The sequence below is a fragment of the Alligator sinensis genome, unplaced genomic scaffold (assembly GCF_000455745.1).
Source record: "Alligator sinensis unplaced genomic scaffold, ASM45574v1 scaffold962_1, whole genome shotgun sequence".
NCBI lineage: Eukaryota > Metazoa > Chordata > Crocodylia > Alligatoridae > Alligator > Alligator sinensis.
The window spans coordinates 73,924-96,092 of record NW_005842404.1 but is presented as its reverse complement, the minus strand read 5'-3'; the positions used below and the strand labels follow the sequence as shown (position 1 = coordinate 96,092).

Below are 22,169 nucleotides of genomic sequence, written 5' to 3'. Positions count from 1 at the left end.
TCTCCTGTTTAGTTCACTGTGTATGGGTGTTATTTATCACCAATTGTCATTTGATTCTTTAAATTAAGCTCAGAACCCCCATGTCTAACAAAGAACTGTCAAATAGTTTTATTTAAAAGAAGATTCACTTTCCTCTCACTCTAACATAGCGGGCTATTCCAGGAAATTAATTGTATTGCTTCTTTATCTTCTGAAATAAACCTGTTACCTGTGTTGTTAACAGTCAAGTGCTTGAAGGATGAGGAGGTTACATGTTCCAGGCTTCTGACATAAGATGCCTTTGCCTTTGGATGACAAAAATAGAGATAAAGGGGAGGAGCGGGAAAGATGGGTTGAAATTGAAGGAGGGGAGAGAATGGCAGGGGGAGAGAAAAGAACTTGAAAATAAAATTAAATGTGGGTTAAAACAGCAGTTGACAATGTTCATTTGTAGAGGGCTGCAATGATCTAGCTTGGGTCTGAGGCAGGCTGTGGCTAGGACCTGGCCACTGTTGCTGCAGCTACTTCTCCTGGCTGTGGCATGGGTTAAACGTCCTGTCACCAAAGACCCGCACCACCAGAATGCTGCCAAAGCCCCTCAGCTTTGTGGGCTGAATCTGGCCTACAGGCTGTGGGTTACCATCCCCTCAACTACAAGGTGTAACTGGGAAAGAGGAAAAAAGAGGAGGGATTGAGATAAAAAGGGAGCTGTGATCAGAAAGTGAGTCCAGGGTATACGTACTGGAAAAGACAGATCAAGGGTCCTGATCTGAAATCCTATTCATATCAATGAAAATATTATTTCCTATTGCTTTCTTTAGGGTTCCAAATTAGGCAATGAAAGAAATTGTCTGACAAGGTAGCTACCCACTATTTTCCTAGTTTTGCTTTAGGTAACTCAACAATGTTATCTGAGCATTAGTAGTATTCTTTGGGCCTAGAAAAGTACAGAAATTACTCAAATGCTGAGGTAATATTGTGGATATATCTTTGACAGTCAATATTTTATGGCAAGTCATTGTGTGGAGGTAAATCAGAGAAATAGGAGAAAATAATGTCTTGTGTTTTTCTGAAATCTGCTTTATCTGGTATTTTTAAAATACGATTAAAACATGGGTTGGCTTTTCTGCGACATAAGAGATAGGATTTGGAACACTTTTCCATGTCTTACCTGGGCAAATGGCACCTGGACTTTTTGCAGATGCTATTACAGGTCCTCATCTTCTCAAAGACATCATATACCATAAGACAACAGAGGTGGACAGTGCCAAACCCTTTGGGAAGTATTTTTTTGTTAGCACAACTGTGGAGAAATCACCCTTAAAATAAACATTGTTATGCATGCATTAAAGGTATGTGGGGAGGTAAGCGAGAGAGTGAGTGAGATATAAATGCTAACCTAGACTGTGAAGAGTAAGAACGTGTAGACAGTGTATTAAGTCGGTATGTTCATTCCTGATGACGTTGCCTTTGGGATGAACTGCAGCTGTTGTGTTTAGTGTTTCCCAGCTGATACAGCTTCTGAGCAATGAGGTGAAACTTAGAAAACAAACTGATAAATAGAATAAATATTAATGTCACTGAGTAAAGTGTCCTTTGTGACGTTTCCTTGGGTACAGTTGGTGCTTATCATTCATTATGCAAAAGTTGTTGACGAACAGCAGGTTAAACAAATCCTACCCTAACATAGTTCCCTAGTTTATAACACAGCATATAACAATTCATTACTCTCCTGCTCCTGAGAAACCAACGTTTCTTATATTTTCTTCCTCCATCATTCAGACTTTCCTTTTTTATTTTGAAGGAACTATAAAACTAACTTGGATATGAATTGAATGTAATACCCAAACTGGGTTTAAACTTTTTATACAATACTACACCTGTTTGATATCGTACTTCATTTTCGTATTTCTTGAGACAAGAAATGGCTCCCTTGCTTATAAAGATATTCAGGAAAGTACTTTTCTCCATATTAAATTATAAAAGTATAGCATCTTGTGGTCCAAAAAGCCGGGCTGTATATTGAAATTTGCAGGGAATATTAACAAATAATCTGTGTAGATGCTATCCCTTTCTGTGCTGTAGCTTTACTTGTCTTATACAAAAAGGAATTTGCATTATTCATGTTGTAAGTGTTTTTCTGGAGCAGATAGGATCTTAGAACCCTGAAGATCCCTGCTCATTTTCCCATTTTGTAATATATACATTTTTTGCCACCACAATGGACCAGCTTCCTCTTAATGTGGCTGGGTGTGGTTCAGTGGAATGCATCAGTGCTGGTTCTGAGTCAGACAGGAGTCATTACGTTATGTAAAACGGCTCTGCCCTCTACTAATTTTTTCTTTCAAGAGAGCTGAACAATTTTTCCACTCAGCCAAGAAATCAAGAGGTTAATCCTGCAATGAATGCCTCTTGTGAGGTATTAAACGTCTTCAATTCCCCTTGAAGCCAAGGAGAGTTGTGGCCAGTCATCATTTTGCATGAGACATTTAGAGCCTTGTGAGAATGGGCTTCCTGTTTCTATTCTTGAATTATGGTCTCTTTTAGCTGCAGTGTTTTTTCATTATATTGCAGGTCTGGCCCATAGTTTATTATTTTTGATTATTTGATTCTAGAAAGTCCAGTTTGCAAAAAATAGCAACAGTGTACTCTGAATAGAGATACCGTTTGCCATATGTTCGGATGTCCTAAGTGGGTCGATGGTAGGGCCCAATCAAAAGCCTATTGAAGACATGACTCCTCTTGGTACAGTGGACTTTTGGATCAGGACTCTAGCTGTCATTTTATCTTTCAGGTATACTTATTTCTATTTGTTTCAAATCTGAAGGTAAATCCCAGACTCAAGTGACAGGTTTTGCCTAAGTCTTGAGAGAGAACTGTGAGATGTCATCCTTAATTTTCCAGAGAGATTTGATGAAAATATAGCTAGATAAAAGTTCCAAAAGTGATAGAGCCTCTCTCATTCCCTCTAATTCAGATCCTTTCAGCCACGGCCACGTTATTTGCTGTCTCCTGATGGACAAGCTTTCCTCAATTTGTGGTTCATCCCTCACTCTTCTGAAGTGCTGATTATGTTTAAAATGCTGCCAGAGAAGGTGAGTATTTAGAAACCAAACATAGAGAGAGATTTTGTTTTCCAGTTTGAAGCATGTAGATGCGTCTGGAGCACAGACCACACTTTTCACACATACTTTATTAATCATCTCTCATGCCCAGCACAGGGAAATAAATGGACTGTGGTGTGGTGATCTGTTGAAGTGGCCTGTCAGATAAGTATACCTGACATTAAGAAGAAAGGCTGTATCTCTGGGGATTGACTTTTTGGGATATAGAAGTGAGAATAAAAGGATAGAGAGGTAATATCAGATAGTTCAGACCTTTTTTTAAAAGAATTGAAACCAGCCATGCTGGGTCCCCTTTCCCTGGAGACAAGAATGCACATCTCTGATCCTTTTCCACCACTGCTCATCTGCCCATATCCTCCCCATCACGTTGGCAAGGGAGGGGAAGTGGCAGGGCTCATGCTTGAAAGCCAATTGGGTTAATTCTTTCTTTCATTCTTTTGTTCTTCCTTGACTGAGGGACAAGGGTAAGAATCAGAAGGCACTAGGAACAAGTAAGGGCAGTAAGAGGTATTTGCTGTACAGAAAGGTTAGTGGGGGGTGATGGAAATGTAAAGGGGTGAAGGAATAGGGAGATATGGTAACATACTAATTCTCTGTTTCTGGAAAATTGCTGTTCATCTTTGTTTAAATGGTAAAAAGCATGCTTACGCAGGACTCCCCAGTGCTCAACATAACCAGATGTTTTTAAGTTGTAAATTCATCGGAAGCTCTATGTTTCTCCAGTGCCCCATGCAATCAAACATAAAGCCTATCGGTATTGTGTATTCATGAAGATTTGCTATAGTATCATGTTTCCTTTTTGCCTTATCTTGTCTGCAGGCTGCTTACAGAGCTCTTAGGTTGAGTCTGCAGATGGTGGCTGCCCTTCTGGACATCGTCTCATACCTTCTGAGCTTTGCTCAGTTAGGAAACTCCCCAAGCTGTTTTGATACCCTAAATCCTGAGTGTCTGACTGCAGACTGGGGAGGGACTGAAAGGATTGGTAAGTGATAGCCGTTCAGTGTTTGCAACAAGCTCACTAAATACATACTGCAACTAGAGTCTGAGAAAAGTTAAAGGCTGAAAGGGTGCTTTTCATTTAAAAATATATATAGTATATGACTTGGTATTAGCTCCAGAAAATACCTTTCTGCCAGCCCCCATATTTTGCTCTTTCAAAGCTTAGATTGATTATAAATTGGCCTAAAATCAAACATGTTCAGTTTCATAATGCTAACACTTCATGTGTTTCATGATCCCAGAGTCCTTTACACACATGAATGAATATGCTGGGCAGCACCCCTGTGAAGTAGGTAAGCAGTTTTGCTCTCATAGGTCAGATGAAGTAATTGAAGTATGTTTCATGCACACAGCTCTATGCAATATTTAAGGGACTCCATTTGGACTGCAAGACCTTTTTGCTTTATTTTAAATATGCTGTACAGTACTCAGTGTTGCTGCTTGCAGCCATGAGGTGCAGTGTTTGCTCAGAGCTGTTGCTCAATTCCTCAAACACATGGATTTTCCTGCAAGCTTCCTGCTGTCACCCTCCATATCATATCACTGCAATTCTTGTTCCAACCTACAAGGAACACATCTCCTGCCTTTCCATCCCATTCTTTAGTCACTATATCTCTTTCTTCCTTCTCCTTCTGTAACCTTTCTTCATCTTACTGTGGAGAAAAGAATAACTACTTGTTTAAACCTTTTTTAATTGGTTGGAATATCTTATGTCCTATCCAATGACTTCTGTGCTGTACACTGAAGGTCCTTCAGACAGGAGAAGAGCTCACTGCCCTTGGTGCAGTTGAACTGGAGGTGCCCTTCTTACTAAACCAAAAAACACCTGATGATTTCAGAAATGTTGATATGATGCTGCTGCCATGATGGTCCAAGAGATATGCAAGAGGCATGAATTATTTTTATTGGACCAACTGTATGGTTGGTACAGATATATGCAAGCTTTCTGGACCAAACTCTTGTTCCTAGGCAAGTGCGAATTTAACACAGTGATGTTCTAGCATTCTGAGATTCAATAACAGTTTACAGCAGCAGTTCCCAAACTATGACAGGCTGCGCACCATCAATTTAAAAGGATATAACCTTAAGTACCGCCAGCAAATTTTGTCATATAAAGTAATTATAATAAATCTGTTAATGTGTACCACTGACAGGCTGTCTGCATACCACTGGTGGTCTGCGTACCATAGATTGGGAACTGCCCATTTACAGGGTTGCCATGTATTGGGTAAAGTGGATGGGGTTGCTTACTGTATGATAAACTAGAGTTTATAAAAACAAGGCAGTACAAGTGGATGCATTGTTTGTCTTTCCAATGTTATAAAAATTGTAAATAAATACAGGAAGATGAAATACCTATATGGCCGCCTTTGCATAGGAAAAATCCAATGAATGCAGTGCACATGTCCATACTGATAGGAGTACAAGGGTATTTACAGCAGGAACTTCTAAAATTCAAAATAGAAAAGCCTATTTAAGTTTTATTCCTTGAGTTTCCATACAATATCATGGTGCAGCATGTGGGACACAGTACTGTTTTCTGGGGTGAAGACATGAGTGAAAGCCTGCCTCTTCACCTTCCTCTTTGCAGGCTTTACCTAAGACACTTTTTTGTTGAATGAAAACCCATCTCACTCCTGGCTGCAGGCTTTTCTCAACTCCTTCGCATTCCATTTTGCTCGTCTGTAATACCTCTCAAAGAACTAGCCTTTTAATAAGCCACCTTGCTACTTTCTAAAGTGTGGCTCTCCAATGAAAAATGTCTCTATAGTCAGCATATTTAGATTCAGTGTTTGTATCAAGATGGCTTTCCCGACTGCCTGCGCTTCTAGCTCTGACTAGAATCAAAGAGCCCAAATGTATTCTTTCTGGATCACTCATTACTAAGTACAAGCAACTTTCCTCTTGCACTAATGTAAAAGCAGCATGTCTCCATCAGACTCAGGACACGATCCCTAATTTATAATGGGGGTAAAACAGTGGGGGAAAGGAGGCCAGAAATTCTGCTGGAGAAGCTTAGTTAACAATTCTTCTGATGGTATACGGTATATTAGAATTTTGTTGGGTCTCCTACAACTCCATGTTGTGGAGTTTCAATGCAAATGGGGAATAAAGAGCAGAAAATTTACCTGAATGTAACTCCAGATCACTCATTGAACAAGTCCCATAATTACATTCTCATGGCTGTACTTTTAAGTTTTTGCTCTCAAACCTGTACTTTTTCCCACATGGAGGCTTTGTCACATGCCATCTTTCTTCTAATTGTCAAGGTATCCTGTAATGCTTTATCTCAGACTGTCCTTGTTGTCTAAGCATCATCAATTACCTATCAATTGATCCTTTTCAACAGTTACTGAAATAATTTAAAACTGTCCTGTGTTCCCCAACAGTGTTCTGCAAGGGATGGAACTTGTCAGAAAGTGTTTGGCTAGTGCAAAATTATTGCTAAAGAACCCTCTTTTTTAATCACAGCTGAAATTCTTGAACCTTTCAATATGAAATTTGATTCTTGCAATGAATTTATTGTAGAAGATGAGTTGAATTAGATTTTTGTTTACAAAGCAAAATCATGTAAACTGCTAGCCAAAGAAGTACACTCCAACTCTTACTAAATGAAGACTTGTACTGCATTAACATGAAGATTTGACCTTGATGTTATTTGTCTGAATGTTTTTGATCCTCCTCCCTTTGTTTTCAATGGCAAAATGATTGTTGTTTTGAAAGAAAGGATTGAGCTCACCTGCTCTGGCCAGGTCCCTGAGGACTGGAGAAGGGCCAATGTGGTGCCCATTTTCAAAAAAGGGAGAAGGGATGAGCCGGGTAACTTTAGACCAGTCAGTCTTACCTCTATTCCTGGGAAAATGCTAGAGAAAATAATCAAAGAACACATTTGTGCAGGCCCAGCAGGGGAAACGATGCTGAGGGGACACCAGCATGGGTTTGTCACAGGTAGATCCTGCCTGACAAACCTTGTAGCCTTCTGTGACCAGGTCACACACTGCCTGGACGAGGGAGCTGAGGCTGATGTCATCTTCCTGGACTTTAGGAAGGCCTTTGACACAGTTTCACACCCTATCCTCATTGGGAAACTAGCGGACTGTGGAGTGGATGCCTACACGGTCAGGTGGGTGGCCAACTGGCTTAGGGACCGCACCCAGAGATCAAAGGAGGTGATGCTCCCCCTCTATGCGGCACTGATCAGGCCACAGTTGGAGTACTGCGCCTAGTTTTGGGCGTTGCACTTCAAGAGGGATGCGGGGAATCTGGAGAGGGTCCAGAGGAGGGCCACTCGCATGATTAGTGGCCTTCGTGACAGACCCTACGGGGGGAGGTTGAGAGAGCTGAATCTCTTCAGCCTTCACAAGAGACGGCTGAGGGGAGATCTTGTGGCCGCCTATAGATTTATTAGGGGAGGTCAACGGGGAATAGGGGAAGCGCTGTTTACTAAGGCGCCTCAGGGAGTGACTAGGAATAACGGGTGTAAACTAGTTGAGAGTGGATTTAGGTTAGATATTAGGAAGAAATTTTTCACAGAAAGGGTGGCCAAGATCTGGAATGGGCTTCCAAGAGAGGTGGTGCTATCACTTAGCTTGGAGGTCTTCAAGAGGAGGCTAGATAGTCACCTGGCTGGGGTCATCTGACCTTGGTCCTCTTTCCTGCCAGGGGCAGGGGGTCGGACACAATGATCCATTGTGGTCCCTTCCGACTCTACAATCTATGAATCTATGCTCCCTCACTCCACCCCTACACATCTATCCACCCCCCCACACACCCACAGCCCACATACCCACACAAACCTATACCCATCCCCCACAATACACAAGAGTAAGACTTCATTTTAAACTACGGTGCAATCACCTCTATGTACACTACACAAGCACATGTAAATCAGGACAAAAATATTTTTTTTAAATCATATTAATGAATGTTGCCTATGTTCAATTTTTAGAATATAATTTGGTTTTTTTCTGGTTTTGAGATGGCAAGACCCCTTGCTGAAAGGAGTACTCCCAGGGGCAAGGGGAGGGACTTCTGGTGGCAAAGGTCAGGGGTTAGGTTTCTGGTCCCAAGATGGTGACCAGGGGGTAGGGCACCTGTCAGGGGGTGGGACTACCCATATGGCCCTCGACAGCTTGCCAGAACTCGGTAAGTGGCCCTCCACTCAAAGTAATTGCCCACCCCTGCCATAATCGTTCTCTAACTGTTTTTTTTTTGCAGTGCTGAAAAGAATATAAGACCATTCTTCTCTGGTTTCCCAGAGGAAGGGAGGCAGGAAAAAAGAATTCTGCTGCCAAAAATTCCAAACTTTTAGTCCTTAAAGTTCATGACTTTAGAGGGTAAAATAGATCTCAAAGACAATAAATGTTAGTATGTATTCCCTGTTGCCTGACTCAGTGGACTTATTGTTTTGGGAACTCTAGGAACTGAACTTCAGGAGATACAGAGAATGATTGATAACCTTCAGAACCCCCTGGATCCCCACCAGGTTGCCCAGCTGGTAATCCTTCATAGAGAAGTTCTGTTTCTACAGTTTGATGCAACAGTCAGGCATCTATTACGGTAAGAATCAAAAGTGCTAATGCCATCAAATCTTGCCTGCTAGTCTGTTTTATGAAGTGCTGACCATGAATTAGTGCAGTGAAAGGGGAAGGAACACAAGCAGGAAAGAATTTAAAGTAGTCCTCTATAAAGGATGTTCTAAAAAAAACCCATTTTCTTTAGGAAGTATGTCCTGGGTCAGCAGCTCTCAATCTTTTCAAGTCAGGGGCCAGAACAATCTGGTTTTGGTTTGACATGGACTGGGTGGCTTCTATTAGTGCATCAGCAGTGGGGGGACCCTGTCTCTGCCCATGCTGGGTCCAGGTAGCTGAGAGCTGTGTCCTCTCTGCTGCCACTTCCCCAGGCCCCTTGCTCCTCAGGTGGGGTAGGAGAGCAGCTCCCAGCTGGTGCAGAGCTGCACAGGGCCCAGGCAGCTGGAAGCTGAGTTGATGTTGTGCTGCAGTTGGAAGGTGAATGGGGGAGGGGGTGTAAAGGGGGATAGGGAGGGAGAAGCGACATCAGCATGGATGCAGCTTCCAGTTGCCTGGCGCTGGCATAGCCCTTGCTCACTGGAAGCTGCACCCGTGCCACAGCCAGGGAGGTTAGGGGGTGGGGGAAGGAAGCAGCAGCAGCAGCAGGAGCTCAGCTGAAAGTTGCCTGGCCCTCATGCAGTTCCATTTTTCTTAGCCTCAGTCTCAGAGAGGGTCTAAAAGACCAGCGGTGAAAGATGTATATTACAAGCACTGTACAAGCACGCTCAGGGAGTCTTGTGCAGAGAGTTGAAATAGAGCATCCTACATTCTTTTTTACATGTCATTCAGTTGTGTCCTCAGATGGTTATGGCAGATGAGGCACTGCAGCATATGTATTGTGGACTGAATTAGGTAGGGTTTTCTGCTGACCTGCAAGAAACCAGAAATAGAAAAAAAAGGTTAATGAACTTTGCTTTTTTTTACTGATTAAGGCATTATGGGGGCAGTTGGCTATGAAAACATTTCCCTCTGATAAGGGTGCATATGTTGACAGAAAATAATATGACGTGTTACATCTGTATTGCACACTCTATTGTGTGTGTAATTAATTTTGATTCATTTTCTCCACTCTGGGATTATAGTGTAATCCCAGCAGCAGTGCAGGCTGCTCTCTTAAGAACTCTTTGGTGTGTTCCAGCCATGAATATTGTGAGAGGTCCCTAAAACTTTTTAAAAACCCATTTTTGAAAAAAATGCTCATTTCTACAGCCACATACCAACAGATAAGGTCCCTGTCCTAAACAGCCTCTGGAGAGAGGGGGAGTTAAGGGAGCTCATCACTTTTCAGGAAATAGGTTGGTGTTACTCCTTAACTTTTAAATGTGGGATTGAAGTGGAATGAAAAGTATCTGTACAAGAGAAAGTCAAATGAAATTAGAAAGCTGTTTTCTATCTAGACTGTTGTTTAGTTTATATAGTATATTGGTTATAAATGCGTATAGAGCGTACTACAAATTAGCTTTGTGTCTTTAAGGGCATATGCATGTAGCAGCACTGAGCAGCAGAGGTGTGCGGAGCGAGCTCTGTTTGATTCAGATTTGGCCTGAATCTGGGACAGTGATTCAATTTGTTGATATGACCAAACCCGAATCTGATCTGAAGATTCAATGCTGATTCAGAGAATCAGTGATTCGGACATAGACACAGCTTTAAATGTTTTTTCTACGTACCTGGAGGTACCAGTGCGACTTGTGAACGCTGCAATGCTGAGGCACATGGAGAGTCCCACAGGAGTGCGGGGGGCCCTCCACGTGCTTGGCAGTGAACCTGGAAGTAAACTGGAAGTACTTCTGGTCCAGTTTCAGGTCTGCCAGGGAGCGCGTGGGTCCCGTCCCTCCCACTCCCTCCCGTCCCTCCGGCTCAGCGATTGGCCACAGGGGGAGCCCAGGTGCCCCCCCAGACCCAGGAGGCACCAGTCACCAAGCCGGGAGGGCGTGGGAGGTGTGGGGCTCCTGTGGGATGCTCCATGAGCCCCAGCATCACAGCATTGTCGAGCTGCCTGCTACCTGGAGGTATGTAGAAAAAACATTTAAAGCTGTGTCTGTGTCCGAATCGCCAGATCTTTCCCAATCTTTCCGATTCAATTCGGAGAGATTAGAAGGTCCTCTGATTTGGTTCAGATTCGGAGATTCGGCTGCTGAATTGGGCCAAATTTCCACTGAATCGAATCAGAGACCAAAGCTTCGCACAGCCCTATTGAGCAGAGGTATCCCAGCCAACTCTGAACAAACAGTAGAACAGTATTAATATGGCATTCCACTAGTGCTAATAAGATGTTCTTCTCAGGAAGACTCAGCTGTCTCTGCAAGGCATTGTATTATGTCATGTAGACATACCCCAAGTCTTTATGGAAGATTAAATAGATTTGGGGGCTCTTTGCTTGTAGTTTCCAAAGTTTACTGTGTTCCTTTCATTACGTTAGTGGAATGCTGCAGCTGCTAAGTACCTCTGAAAATCAGCTTGGGGGTTCTTCATTTAAGGTACCAATATTTGGAAGCCACCTTTGAAAATGTGGCCTAAGGTGACTTGCACAGGGTCATACACAAACTTCTTATAAAAACCAAGATTAGAAACTAACTTTCCAGACTCATAGTCCTGCCTGTGACTTCTAAGACCTTCCTTGTGCTCCAACCCAAAGAGCACACCTTGCATTAGTGGCCCCAGATGCTGACAAGGTATGCTTCCTATTTGTTAATATTAACCAGCTGGTGGATATTCATGTAAGATGTGTTTGTATTTCTGAACAGAAGGGGATTTTGGTTTATTTTTCTGCAAGCACAAGTGGTCTGTTAGTGCATTCACACCAACCACAGCAATTTGGCCTTTCCCCTGAGCACAAAACCGCAGTCAGTTGTGAGGCACAGCACACAGATTGTGCATTCATTCCAGCTTATTAATATTAACATCTAATTGTGTCCCAGAATGCTCCAGGATGTGCGGGCCGGGAGCGGTCCGAGGCCCTCGGGGGCGCGTGGCGGGCTGTGGCCAGCAGCCCTGGCACGCGGGTCGGGGAATGCAGGCCGGCGGACTAGAATTAGGCACGGACGCGTAGCGGTTGATTAAAGATTATTTTACTTACACAGTAGATGGTCGCGGTGCAGGCAGGAAAACTTGCTTGCGTTGCAGTTACAGATAGGAAAGAAGAGCGGACAAGAGTTCTAAACTTGCGAACTCTAGCCCAATCCGGCTGAAGGCTCTAAACACACGAGCCCGTCGTGTCAACCGAAGAAAACAACTCGGAGAAGAGCTCTGGATACACTCACACGAAGTTTGCTAGGCTCCGTGGAACTTGCGCGCAGGGAAGGGGTTCGTCGAGGGATCGCGCTCGGCGATGGGGAGAGGCCAGAGGTTGATCAGACCCCTATAGCCTTCTTAAGGCACACGCTGGGTCCGTTAGGCTCCGCAGCGCTTAGAGTTCTTCATGAGATGTGAAGTCCTCCTCCTCCAGATGGTTGTGGAGTCCTCCAACTCGGGCGGAAACCACTCAAGCCTCTTATACGGCGGAACTCCTTTGCACCGGGGTTTTCTCTTTGCAACTGAGAAATGCACCCTGCAAAGAAAGCTCCTCATGGTGGGAAATAATTTAGCAGTGCCGAAGCGCGCACACACAAAATCACACCCTTGGGTTGTGACACAGGAGAGATTTTTACAAAGTTGGGATTTAGCTTGGTTTTAAAAAGGGAATTCTGATGTCTCTTCAGAGAAACATTTTTGTCATCTGGGAATATTTCGGCCTACCAGAGCATTACAGACAGCATGTACCATGGGCTGCCTCCTTTGAGTAACTCTGTGGTGAGGAGTGCATTTGCTTCGCAGTTTGGGCTCCCACAGCCACTGGACCCACATAGTTCCAGCGTGAGTAAAGAGTGCTTTGAAAGAATTATTGACTTCTTTATTACTGTTTGGCTGCTAAGGAAGAAATCTTGTTGTGATACTGTATTCTGTGGTGGCAGAGAATCCTAGAGAGGTAGGGTTGGAAGGGACTTCCAAAGGTCATCTAGTCCAACCCCCTGCCCGAGGCAGGATCATCCCTATCCAAACCATCCCATACAAACCATAATCTAAACTCTACATAAGCCTACTGTCAACCCTGGCACAACACAGTCCTACTACCATAACCCTAACAGGTAAAGCAGGAGAACTACAGCAGCCAACATCCTGCTTTTATGAAATGTTATCAGTATATACACAAGAGATGCCAAGAAGAACTTAGACGTTTGGAACTTCAAATCTCCAGTCATTGTGGGCCTTTGTACATGCCACAAAATTGGCCTTTTAAAGCGGCTTAAATGCCCTTTCGCACTGCTTTAACGGTGTTGCTGTTTGCACGCTCAGCCACGAATTCTGCTTTAAATGACTTTGGTACATAGCAAGATAAAGCATCTCTGAGGTGTTTTAGTCTGCTACCTAACAAAGTGCAACAGTGCATGGGGCGCTGGAAGCCAACATGCTTGGGGCTTGGCAGGCCCTGGGCAGCTCAGGGACTGTGGGACCTGGCAGCAGTCCGTGCAGGCAGGCTTCACTGAAGAAAAAAAAAAAGCAGAGAGCCTGACATTTTTCTTTTTTTTTTGTTTTTCTCCCTGGAGCCTGCCTGAGCTATGTGGGGGCCTGGTGCTTCCCTCTGTGGCTGCAGGGGGCCAGTGCTTCTCTCCGTGGCTGCAGCGCTCAGGCTGGGTGCCAGTGGGGGCACCCACGCATCTCAGGGGCCGCTCGGCCTGCCGGCAGCTCACCCCCCTGCCTCTTACTCCTCCCCCTGTGCGAAGAGGCAGGTAAGGATCAGGCTCCCACCCTTGTGTACACGCCACGGGGGTTTAGTTCGGTTTAATTATCCCTAAATTGAAGCCGTGTTTTTAAAAACCCACGGTTTCAATTTAGGGAGAACTAACCCAAATTAACACCCCCCCCCCGTGGCGTGTACAAGCAGCCTGTGACTACAGTCAGTTGTGCTTTGTGACTTGGGGACCCAGAAAATCTTCTAATCGGCACAGATTCTTTAAAAGTAGCCATTTCTCTGTATTGTCATATCTCTGGCTGCCAAAGTAGAGGACTGTTCCCTACAGTAGATATTGGGCCATTTTGACTATTTGAATTGTAGTGACAGGGCTTCTTTTCTGTCATGAGTTGTCTTTTCTTTCCTCTCAGTTCTTTCCTTTCAGTCATGAGTTGTTGAATGCATTGTATACCCAAGGCTTTTCATCACTTGTTGACTGCCCCTGTTGTTTGACCTGACTGATCTTTGTTTGTTGCTGATTGTTATTTGTTTCAGAGTGCCCCTGCTGATTGTCTGCTCACTTCAAAATTCCTCCTTTTGCTAACACTGGCATAGGTCTGCCAGGGTCGCTGTGATGAGAGCACTAGGGTGTGGGTCATAGCAGTGGTCACAGCATCTTAACCACAGTGTCACATAGACCTGCTCTGAGTCAGGTTACACAGTATGCTGCCAACTTATTCATACTAACACTCTCAGTGGGATGACAAATGTTGTAAAATGTAAAAGGAAAAAAAAAGTTAGCCCTAGGCACTGGTATAAGGCCCACTGAAGTTTAGTCTTTTTCAGCTGAATTCAACTGAATTCTTAGGCTCCCAGACACAAAGGTTAATAGATGTCTCTAGATATTAGGTCTTAATTTTCCTCTGCTCATTCATTACACCCCGCTGGATGACCCTAAGCTATTGCTTTCACACGTGTTGCTTCTCAGTACGTAGAAAACTGCAATTTTCTGTAATCACTAACTCCCTCTTAAGTAATATTTTACTCTCCTTCAGAATCGATGTAGTAGTAGGGCATCTCCTGTATCTCCTCAGTATTTAGATGTGTTGGTGCTTATGTTAGTTCCTCCTCCCTTATGGCAATACTGTACTGAAACACTGTCCATCTTCGGTGGGGGTATGGTCCTCCCGCTTCCCAGTATTCTTACCACACGTGTACTGTGGAAAGTAAGATTTCTCTTTCCTGCATAAGCACAGCATCATTTGGGTATGATACCTGAACACTTAAATCCAATGTATTTCATGCCTCCAAAATAACGGGTGAGAGGGGAGGGAGACCTTTTAACATAAGCTCTCAACTTTCTTCCTGTCCTTAGCTTAAATGAGTTCCTTTTAGATTTGTTTAACATTATCTTTCTACTGATGAATATATTTAGGCACTGATGCTGTTTCCTTGGAGAGCATTACTAGCGGATGGAGGACCATTTCCAGTCACTATCAGCAACCTAATTCCCATAAATTATTACATGCAGGTATGGTGAGTGTTACAAGTTGTACATCTGAAAGTTACTCCAGAGGTGTTGTGATAAGATAGAAATAACACACTGCATTAAAACAGAGCTACACTTGAATAACAGCTATATTTTCTGAAAAATAAACCCAGAAACCAAAATTATTTTACCATTCACATCTCATTTGAATTTTGTTTTGCTTAGATAATTAAACTGGACTCATTTCTATATATTTTTTGGCTGTCAGGCATCTCCCACAATGTCTTTTCATGAGTTTTAGGTCCACTATGCCACAAGCTTCTAGTGGAAGTCATTTGGTTGTATATAGTGCACAATCTTAGGTGTACTACCAGTAACTTTGTTTTGTAGTTGCTTACTGAGATCTGTCCAGATAATCTAGGAAATTGCAAAAGGTGTCTATCTCTCTAGCTGTGCCTATGCAGACTAAGCAATGATGATCGAAAAATTGCTCATGGAGAGCTGGTTGGGATTCATTTTCTAATGGAGGATATACTGGAGACCAGCTGTGATGTTGTTATGGAAGATGATGCTGAACAACAAACTTTAGCCAAGAAAAAACAGGTACTTCTGGCCAATTTGTTCATTCAGGGCTATATAGGTTTCATGCAAAACTCCCTTTGACTTCTGCTCCTGAGACTTGTTGAATGCAATTTATGGGTTTTGGTCCCGTGTAATTTATGCTGGAATAAACTAGTTCATTCCTGACTCCATGATAAACTGAAAGAAAACTTATTTCAAAGGAACTTTTGAATGCTTCTGAGCAGAAAGACATAATAACAGGCTCCTTCACAGGGGCTACTGCTAACCACCAGCTGTTGCTACTTGCTATTTCTAGAAACAAGGATGGGGAGGGAGGACAGAGTATCACTTGACTTCCTCCAAATGTGCCACAGAGGACTAGAAGGGAAACACCTTGCTGTACTTTTAACAAGAGCTTCTAAGTGGAGGGAGGAAAGGAATGGCTTGACCATCCTCAAACAACAAGAGCTGTATGATTAAGATCGTAATTCCAAAAACATTTGTACTGTGGTATCAATGTGGTGAAGTGTCACTGGGTGCAGTTAAGTCTTTCCAGAATCTACACAAAGGTTTGGTTCAGGGGATGCACAGTGGTTCAAGACATTTCTGACAGGAAGTAGATAAACCTACCAATCTGTCAGCATGTAAATGAGTAATGATAGCATCCCTGGAGGCTATTGGGAGGTGCAGGTGTCAAGAAATGAGCCAAGAACACAACATTTTTTTTTGGGGGGGTGTTTTTCCTGCAGAAACTGAACTGAGAGTTTGATTTCTATAAGGCACTTTTGTCAGAGATTCACAGGGAACTTTATTGAGATGAAAGACTCAGGAGGAATTTACCTTCTAGGTAACTTATTTCAGGCTACTCTGTTGTATATCAGTATTCATGGGAATGAAATAATAGCTAGCATTTTGCAGGACACTTCTGTACTGTGTTCTTTTCACTCAGTCTCTAACAAATATATAGTGGCTTGTCTTTTTCTATTAAACGAATGCAATGCCTAATTGTAACAAAATGTTTTCCCATAATAATTTAAGCAGAATTTGGCAGAAATAGTTGAATCAAATGCCAGCCTATCAAAGAGTCATGGAAAGACGTCCAAAGCTCTGTGGAGGCAACATAATCCGCTTACTTCCTGCACTTTGATGAGATCTTTTTTGATAATATGGAAGCAGTTGTCAGTATTGAAGGCAGAATGGGGCAGACTTAAACTGAAAGTTGAGGATATCAATACAGTTCCTCTTTACAGACAGTTTTCTGAACTATACTGGTGAGTTTCATTCTGATTTAAAGTATCCTAAACTGGACTGATTGTAAAGATTAAACACAAGAAGTTTTTCTACTATTTTTCACACTGCAGTCTTATTTTCTTCCCATTTAATTTGATCCTTCTAAGTTCTGCCTTTCCTTTGTTTGGCCCAATACTGACCATATTTTAAATAAGAATTTATCCTGTTTCTACCTGATTTTTCTTTTTTTTTTGCAAGTCATGTTTTCCAAACACATGCCTGTATCTTTCAATGGATGTTAACAATTCTACATGTCACTTTCTGGTCAACCAGTCTAAATCTCTCATAAAAAGTCAGTCTTTGTAACTAACTGAGCTTAAATTTCCATATTTTAGTTGCACAATAACATGGTGTCACTGAATACCTGCTGTTCCCATGCCACATACGTTGCTATTTCTTGGCACCCTAGAGAGGCATAACAGAGCATCCCTGCACCTTAGGCAGCAGCAGGTGGTGGTTGTGGTGCTGTGGCGCCAATGGCAGTAGTGTGTGCAGTTTTGCACAAACATACATATGCACCTCTCCCCCACAAAAGGCAGCACCAGGGGCTCCTGCTCCAATTGCCCCTATTCAGTTACACTACGGATGGCCAATATAAATGTGTTATAAAAACAAGGAGTTAAAGACTTGCTGTTATCTGTAGTGACTCCATGCAGAGGTATAGTAGAACCTCAGTAGGTTTCAGGGTTAGGTTCCATAGCCCTTGTGAAGGCTGGACTAGTCAGGGGTCACATCCAGTTGCAGCAAACAGCTGTGAGAGACTGTGAAGGCACTCCAGATGTTTTCTCTGGCTGTTATTTCAAAGGGCGCTGCTTCTCTAGTCAACTTTGTGGGATTGCTGATGAGCTCCAGCTGACTGGGGGAGCAGCTTTTGAAGTAAAAGCCACAGCAAAGCAGCTGAGCCACTCATCCTTAATTCAGCAACCCACTGTGAATTAAACAGGTTGCAAACCATCCAGATATGAGCACTGCTATTTTATACCCATGTGCAAGAAGGGCTATCAATATGCACCTAAGAACTCGAGGGGCATCTGAGCAAGGCAGCCTGCAGATTTTCTTTGGTGCCCAGTCTTGGCTTTGTGCAGTGGAGAGAAAAGTCGGGGCAGGGCTCTCCAGGAGCTAATTGCAGCAGTCTGGTTCTGTACCTGGTCCATTGCTGACCTCAGTGGTTTAGAGCAGCCTGGGAATTACTCCAACCGGTGCCAGCTGGTAGAGGCTCTCAAGCCACCATCTGCTATCTGAGGATAGCTAGCATGCAGTAGTGATCTGGTCATGCTCCCTTTGGTCCTGGCACTCACAGAGGAGCAGAGTGGCAAAGGGACCCTCCTTGGAGGCTGGATGCTAGCTGAAGACTTCTCAATGCCAGGGGAGTTCTCAACAGGCCAAATCTGTCCCTTTGCAGTGCCAGAATTCCAGTGATGGGGCCAGAGAAGGTAGTGTCACCTAGAGAGATGGAGTGAAGGTGTTGGCTGCGGGAAGGGAGCTTCTCTTCATTTCTTATGAAGGGGAAAAAGAAACTTGGAGGCTTCAAGGACTGAAGTCCTACCTGCAGAAACAAGTCCTACTTGCAGAACCTGCCCCCATGTGCTGATTTTGTTAGGTCTGCACACTCCCTGCACCTGGGATCTCTTCCCCTGTAGTACTTACCAACTCTGCAGGGGGAGACAACTTCTAGTTTCAGGAGCATGTAAAACACTCTTGCTCCTGCAGCATCATGCAAGAAGAGCACTGACTCTTCATACTAAATGTGTGGCAGGACATGTTTCCAGGCATCTGGGCAGCCTGAGATGGTAGGAGTACTGAGTAAACTCTTTTTTTTCCTGCTCTGTCTCTGCTGCTCTGGAACCACTTTAATTTATGCCAGCTGCTAAGGGGAGGTTTGATAGGCATTTGTCATGGGGATATAGCCAAGTCCCCTTTGCCCCAGCTCCATTCCCTATCTTAGCGCTCAGGCATTATTTTGTGTAGCAACTTCTTCACCAGCTGTGCTACCAAAGGCTTTGCAACTGCTGGGACAATCAAGCCAGGCTGGTTTCTTCCAGGCTCCTCTGCAGGATCTGGGTGCTTGTATTTCTGTGAAAAGAAAGACTAGTAAAATACAGAAATGCTCCACTGCCACCACTCACCAGGGAAAGTTTCCTACTCCCCTCTAGGGAGCTGGGTTTCCGGGTACCACAAATACGTGTCTAACACCATTGCTGGTTCCCAGTGCAAAGCAGTCCAAGATGTAAAAGTTAGGTGGTCTCTCCATGCCACCTTATGCTATTGCCTCTTGTCAATAGCTCTTCTAGTTGTTTTGAGGCATAAAGTTCCTTCTTAATATTCAGGTTGGCAACAGTTGCTGCAGACAGAGCTGCTTTATTTCTGCTTAGCAGACATAAATGGATGAGGGAGTATATGGCACTGTGAATATTTTAATCTAGCTGTTGGGAAGAAAGTCTCTACTTCATTCCTGGCTCCATGTCTCCCTGCTCCATACATGGCACTGGGAATTTAAAACAGCTATGGAAAGAGAAGCAGAGTAATCTGGGGTGTTCAGTATCTCATGATCAGCACAAACAGAAAATCATGTTCTGCGAGCAGGTTGTCCCAAGAGGATGAAGGCTGGGAGTGCAGTGTCCCATCCATGGGGTAGGGAGGGGTTGGGAGAATGTAAAGACCTGAGATCAAGAAAAACAGAATGTGCTGAAAATACAGTTGGGAGACAATTGTGTAATATCTATGTCTGGGTTTCTCCAGCACTGACATCCTACATCCTGCTATGAAAACCATAGCCAGGCAAATGGACATAGAAGATGAGTTTGAAGAACTTGTTATAAGCTCACAATCCATACTCCCCCCCAAAGGAGCATCAGAAATTGAAATCAAAATGTGCCAGGTAAAGGAGAATTACTATAAGGTTGTGGGGAGGCAGAGGAAGGGTTACATTTTTTCTGCTGAGAATTTATGTGGAGCTGTGTGGAACCATTAAAACTATTTGGGACCTAGATAAAGTCACATGCCGGGCTAATCCAAAGAAACACCGCCCTCCTACAATGTGTTTTACTGGGACCCCTAGTGCAAGGTCCAAGGATCAGTGTGCAGGAGGCTATATTAATTGTAGAAGTCAAGAGATACCCCAAAGTAGTCATGGCAACTTGGATTCCAGGTAACTTCTCTAAATGAACTTTATCTTAGTTTGTGTTCCTACATCCTATATTATTCTTTAGAAGAGAATTGGCTATTTTTTAAACTGACAGGTAACAAGGCAGAGCAAATGGTGCGTCACCAATAAGAGATTTAACATGAACAAAGTATTCTACACAATTCTAGCTTCAAAAGCTGCTGGAGAGTTTAGAAATCCATATGATCCATGATGTCCAAAGGAAAATTAACCAAGAGATGACTCTAGTTACATCTGAAAGAGCCAAAGAAGAAAGTGGCCTCCCTACAGGTAAGGAGCATTAAAATACAAAATGTTTTTTCTTGTCTCACCTCCTGCCACTTCTGCAGCATAACATAGAAGGCTCAACCCTGCACACTTTACCTGAGCTACCAGTTTTCTGGATGGAACAAGCTTGTGGCCAACCTCTCATTGGGGAACATGCATTCCTGGGCATAAATAGAAGGCAGAATTCCAGCATTTGATCCAGCCCTTTTGCATGATATTAAAGTTTGTATGGGTCTTCTCTGCTTCCATATGCACCCATTCAGGAACCAGGAACAAGCTAGCCTCTTGCAATAAAATTATTGCAACCACAGAAAACTCTAGGTTTTATAAAACCCCAGTCCTGTATGTGAAAACTCAGCAAACTCATATTTCCATCACATGATAACTGGAGTGTCAAGCACCTAACCCACATAATGCACTTATCCTGTCTCCCCAGCTTGTCATGCTTCCACATCTAAGTTTTACCTTTCTAGAACAGGTTTCTAACCAAAATTTTTGCAAGGAAAATCCATGCAGAAGTTAACTGTTTATCAGCACTAAACCAGTTGAGACTTCTCTTCTTGCTAATGGATGTACAAACAAAGGGTGAAAATAATGGCTTTATACAAGTATTTGGCACCATTCTTTTCCCCATCAAATGGTATTGCATACAGCAGTATTTTTTTTAACAAAAATAGTTACTACAAAAAAAGCTGTGCTCTGCCCACAATATTCACACAGAGCTCCTTTATCAGTGGCTGGCCAGTTTTAAATAAGGCCCTAACTTAATCTATTTAAAGGAAGAAAGTCAAAGATTGTTGTAGGTGATATCTTTTATTGAACCAACTGCATGATTGAGATAGACATAGACAAATTTTTAATGCAATACATCCTTCTTTAGGTGACCTGAAAAAGGCCTAGGTGCTGACCTGACTGACCAAAGTAGATACATACATAGACACACACACACACACACACACACACACATATATGTATATATATATACAGGTATAGGTATAGCCCAAAGTTTCATGGGCCCAAGCTCATTTTATCAAATGCTGTAAAAGGATGTGCAGAAAACAGAGTGGAAGACGGAGAGAGAATTTTAATTTCTTTCTCCTTGTACTCTGCTTTCTGCATGTTCTTTCACAGCATCTGTTTAAGTGAGCTTCAGCACACACAAACGTGTGTGTGTGTGTGTGTGTGTGTGTGTGTGTGTGTGTGTGTGTATCACAACATATACTTGGTTAGTCTATAAGGTTCAAATCTACCCTGCCTTCTATTTGACTTCAGACTAACAAGGCTAACTATGTCTATTTGAAAACATGTCTGAGTCTATCCCAGCCATTCAGTTGGTCCAGTAAAAATATCACCACAAAAATCCTTGACTTTCATGTATTTTCTGGACCATAACAGATGCAACTTTACTCAAACACTATTGAAAATAAAATATTTTGATTCTGCTAGCAGCTTGCATCTGGTGATTTTGCACCCTCCTCCTCTCACCCCCTGCCAGTCTTACAATACATTTGTAGTAGTTCTTACTTTCCACAATATACACTGTTCAAAAAACTAAGAAATCTTGAACCATAAAATGCAGTTGGAGTCATCTTACTGGGATTAGAGCAGGTACAGTGTTTTGTGATGCAGATACCTTCTGATGCATTGCTTTTGTTTTTGGTCTCCCCCACCCCTCCAGAGCTCTGGAAGCATCGGGTCATGCAGGAAAACTTCTCAGTTATAAGACCACAAATTGTTGAAACATTTGTTCAGAGGCTAATGGAAAATTCCCAAGAATCTGATGCAGAGGTGTGTATGCTGTGTTTCTAACCAAGCATAGCTAATCTGCTATTACAGCTTTATTACCTTACAGCTTGAAACGCCTTGTCAGTCAGTGACCCAAAAGAGAAGCATTATTTCATGAGTATATGGTCAGACATTGTTTTATAATATCAGTGCTGATAGTGAGCTGGTGTTTTATCATCCTTGATGTGCGGGCCGGCTCCCAGTCCCGTCCTCGCCGGGCGCGAGCCGG

General features: G+C 43.1%; 1 protein-coding gene across 1 annotated transcript in view; it reads left to right on the top strand.

Moving 5' to 3' along the window:
- LOC102372828 overlaps window positions 1-22,169 on the top strand; it is a 141,717-nt gene that overhangs the window by 90,272 nt on the left and 29,276 nt on the right. Inside the window, exons 28-37 of the mRNA XM_025211391.1 lie at window positions 2,957-3,074; window positions 3,924-4,086; window positions 8,525-8,663; window positions 12,376-12,529; window positions 14,821-14,916; window positions 15,325-15,477; window positions 16,477-16,706; window positions 19,465-19,603; window positions 20,038-20,158; window positions 21,834-21,943. Coding sequence (XP_025067176.1) covers window positions 2,957-3,074; window positions 3,924-4,086; window positions 8,525-8,663; window positions 12,376-12,529; window positions 14,821-14,916; window positions 15,325-15,477; window positions 16,477-16,706; window positions 19,465-19,603; window positions 20,038-20,158; window positions 21,834-21,943 — 1,423 coding nt within the window. The remainder of the gene's footprint in view (window positions 1-2,956; window positions 3,075-3,923; window positions 4,087-8,524; window positions 8,664-12,375; window positions 12,530-14,820; window positions 14,917-15,324; window positions 15,478-16,476; window positions 16,707-19,464; window positions 19,604-20,037; window positions 20,159-21,833; window positions 21,944-22,169) is intronic.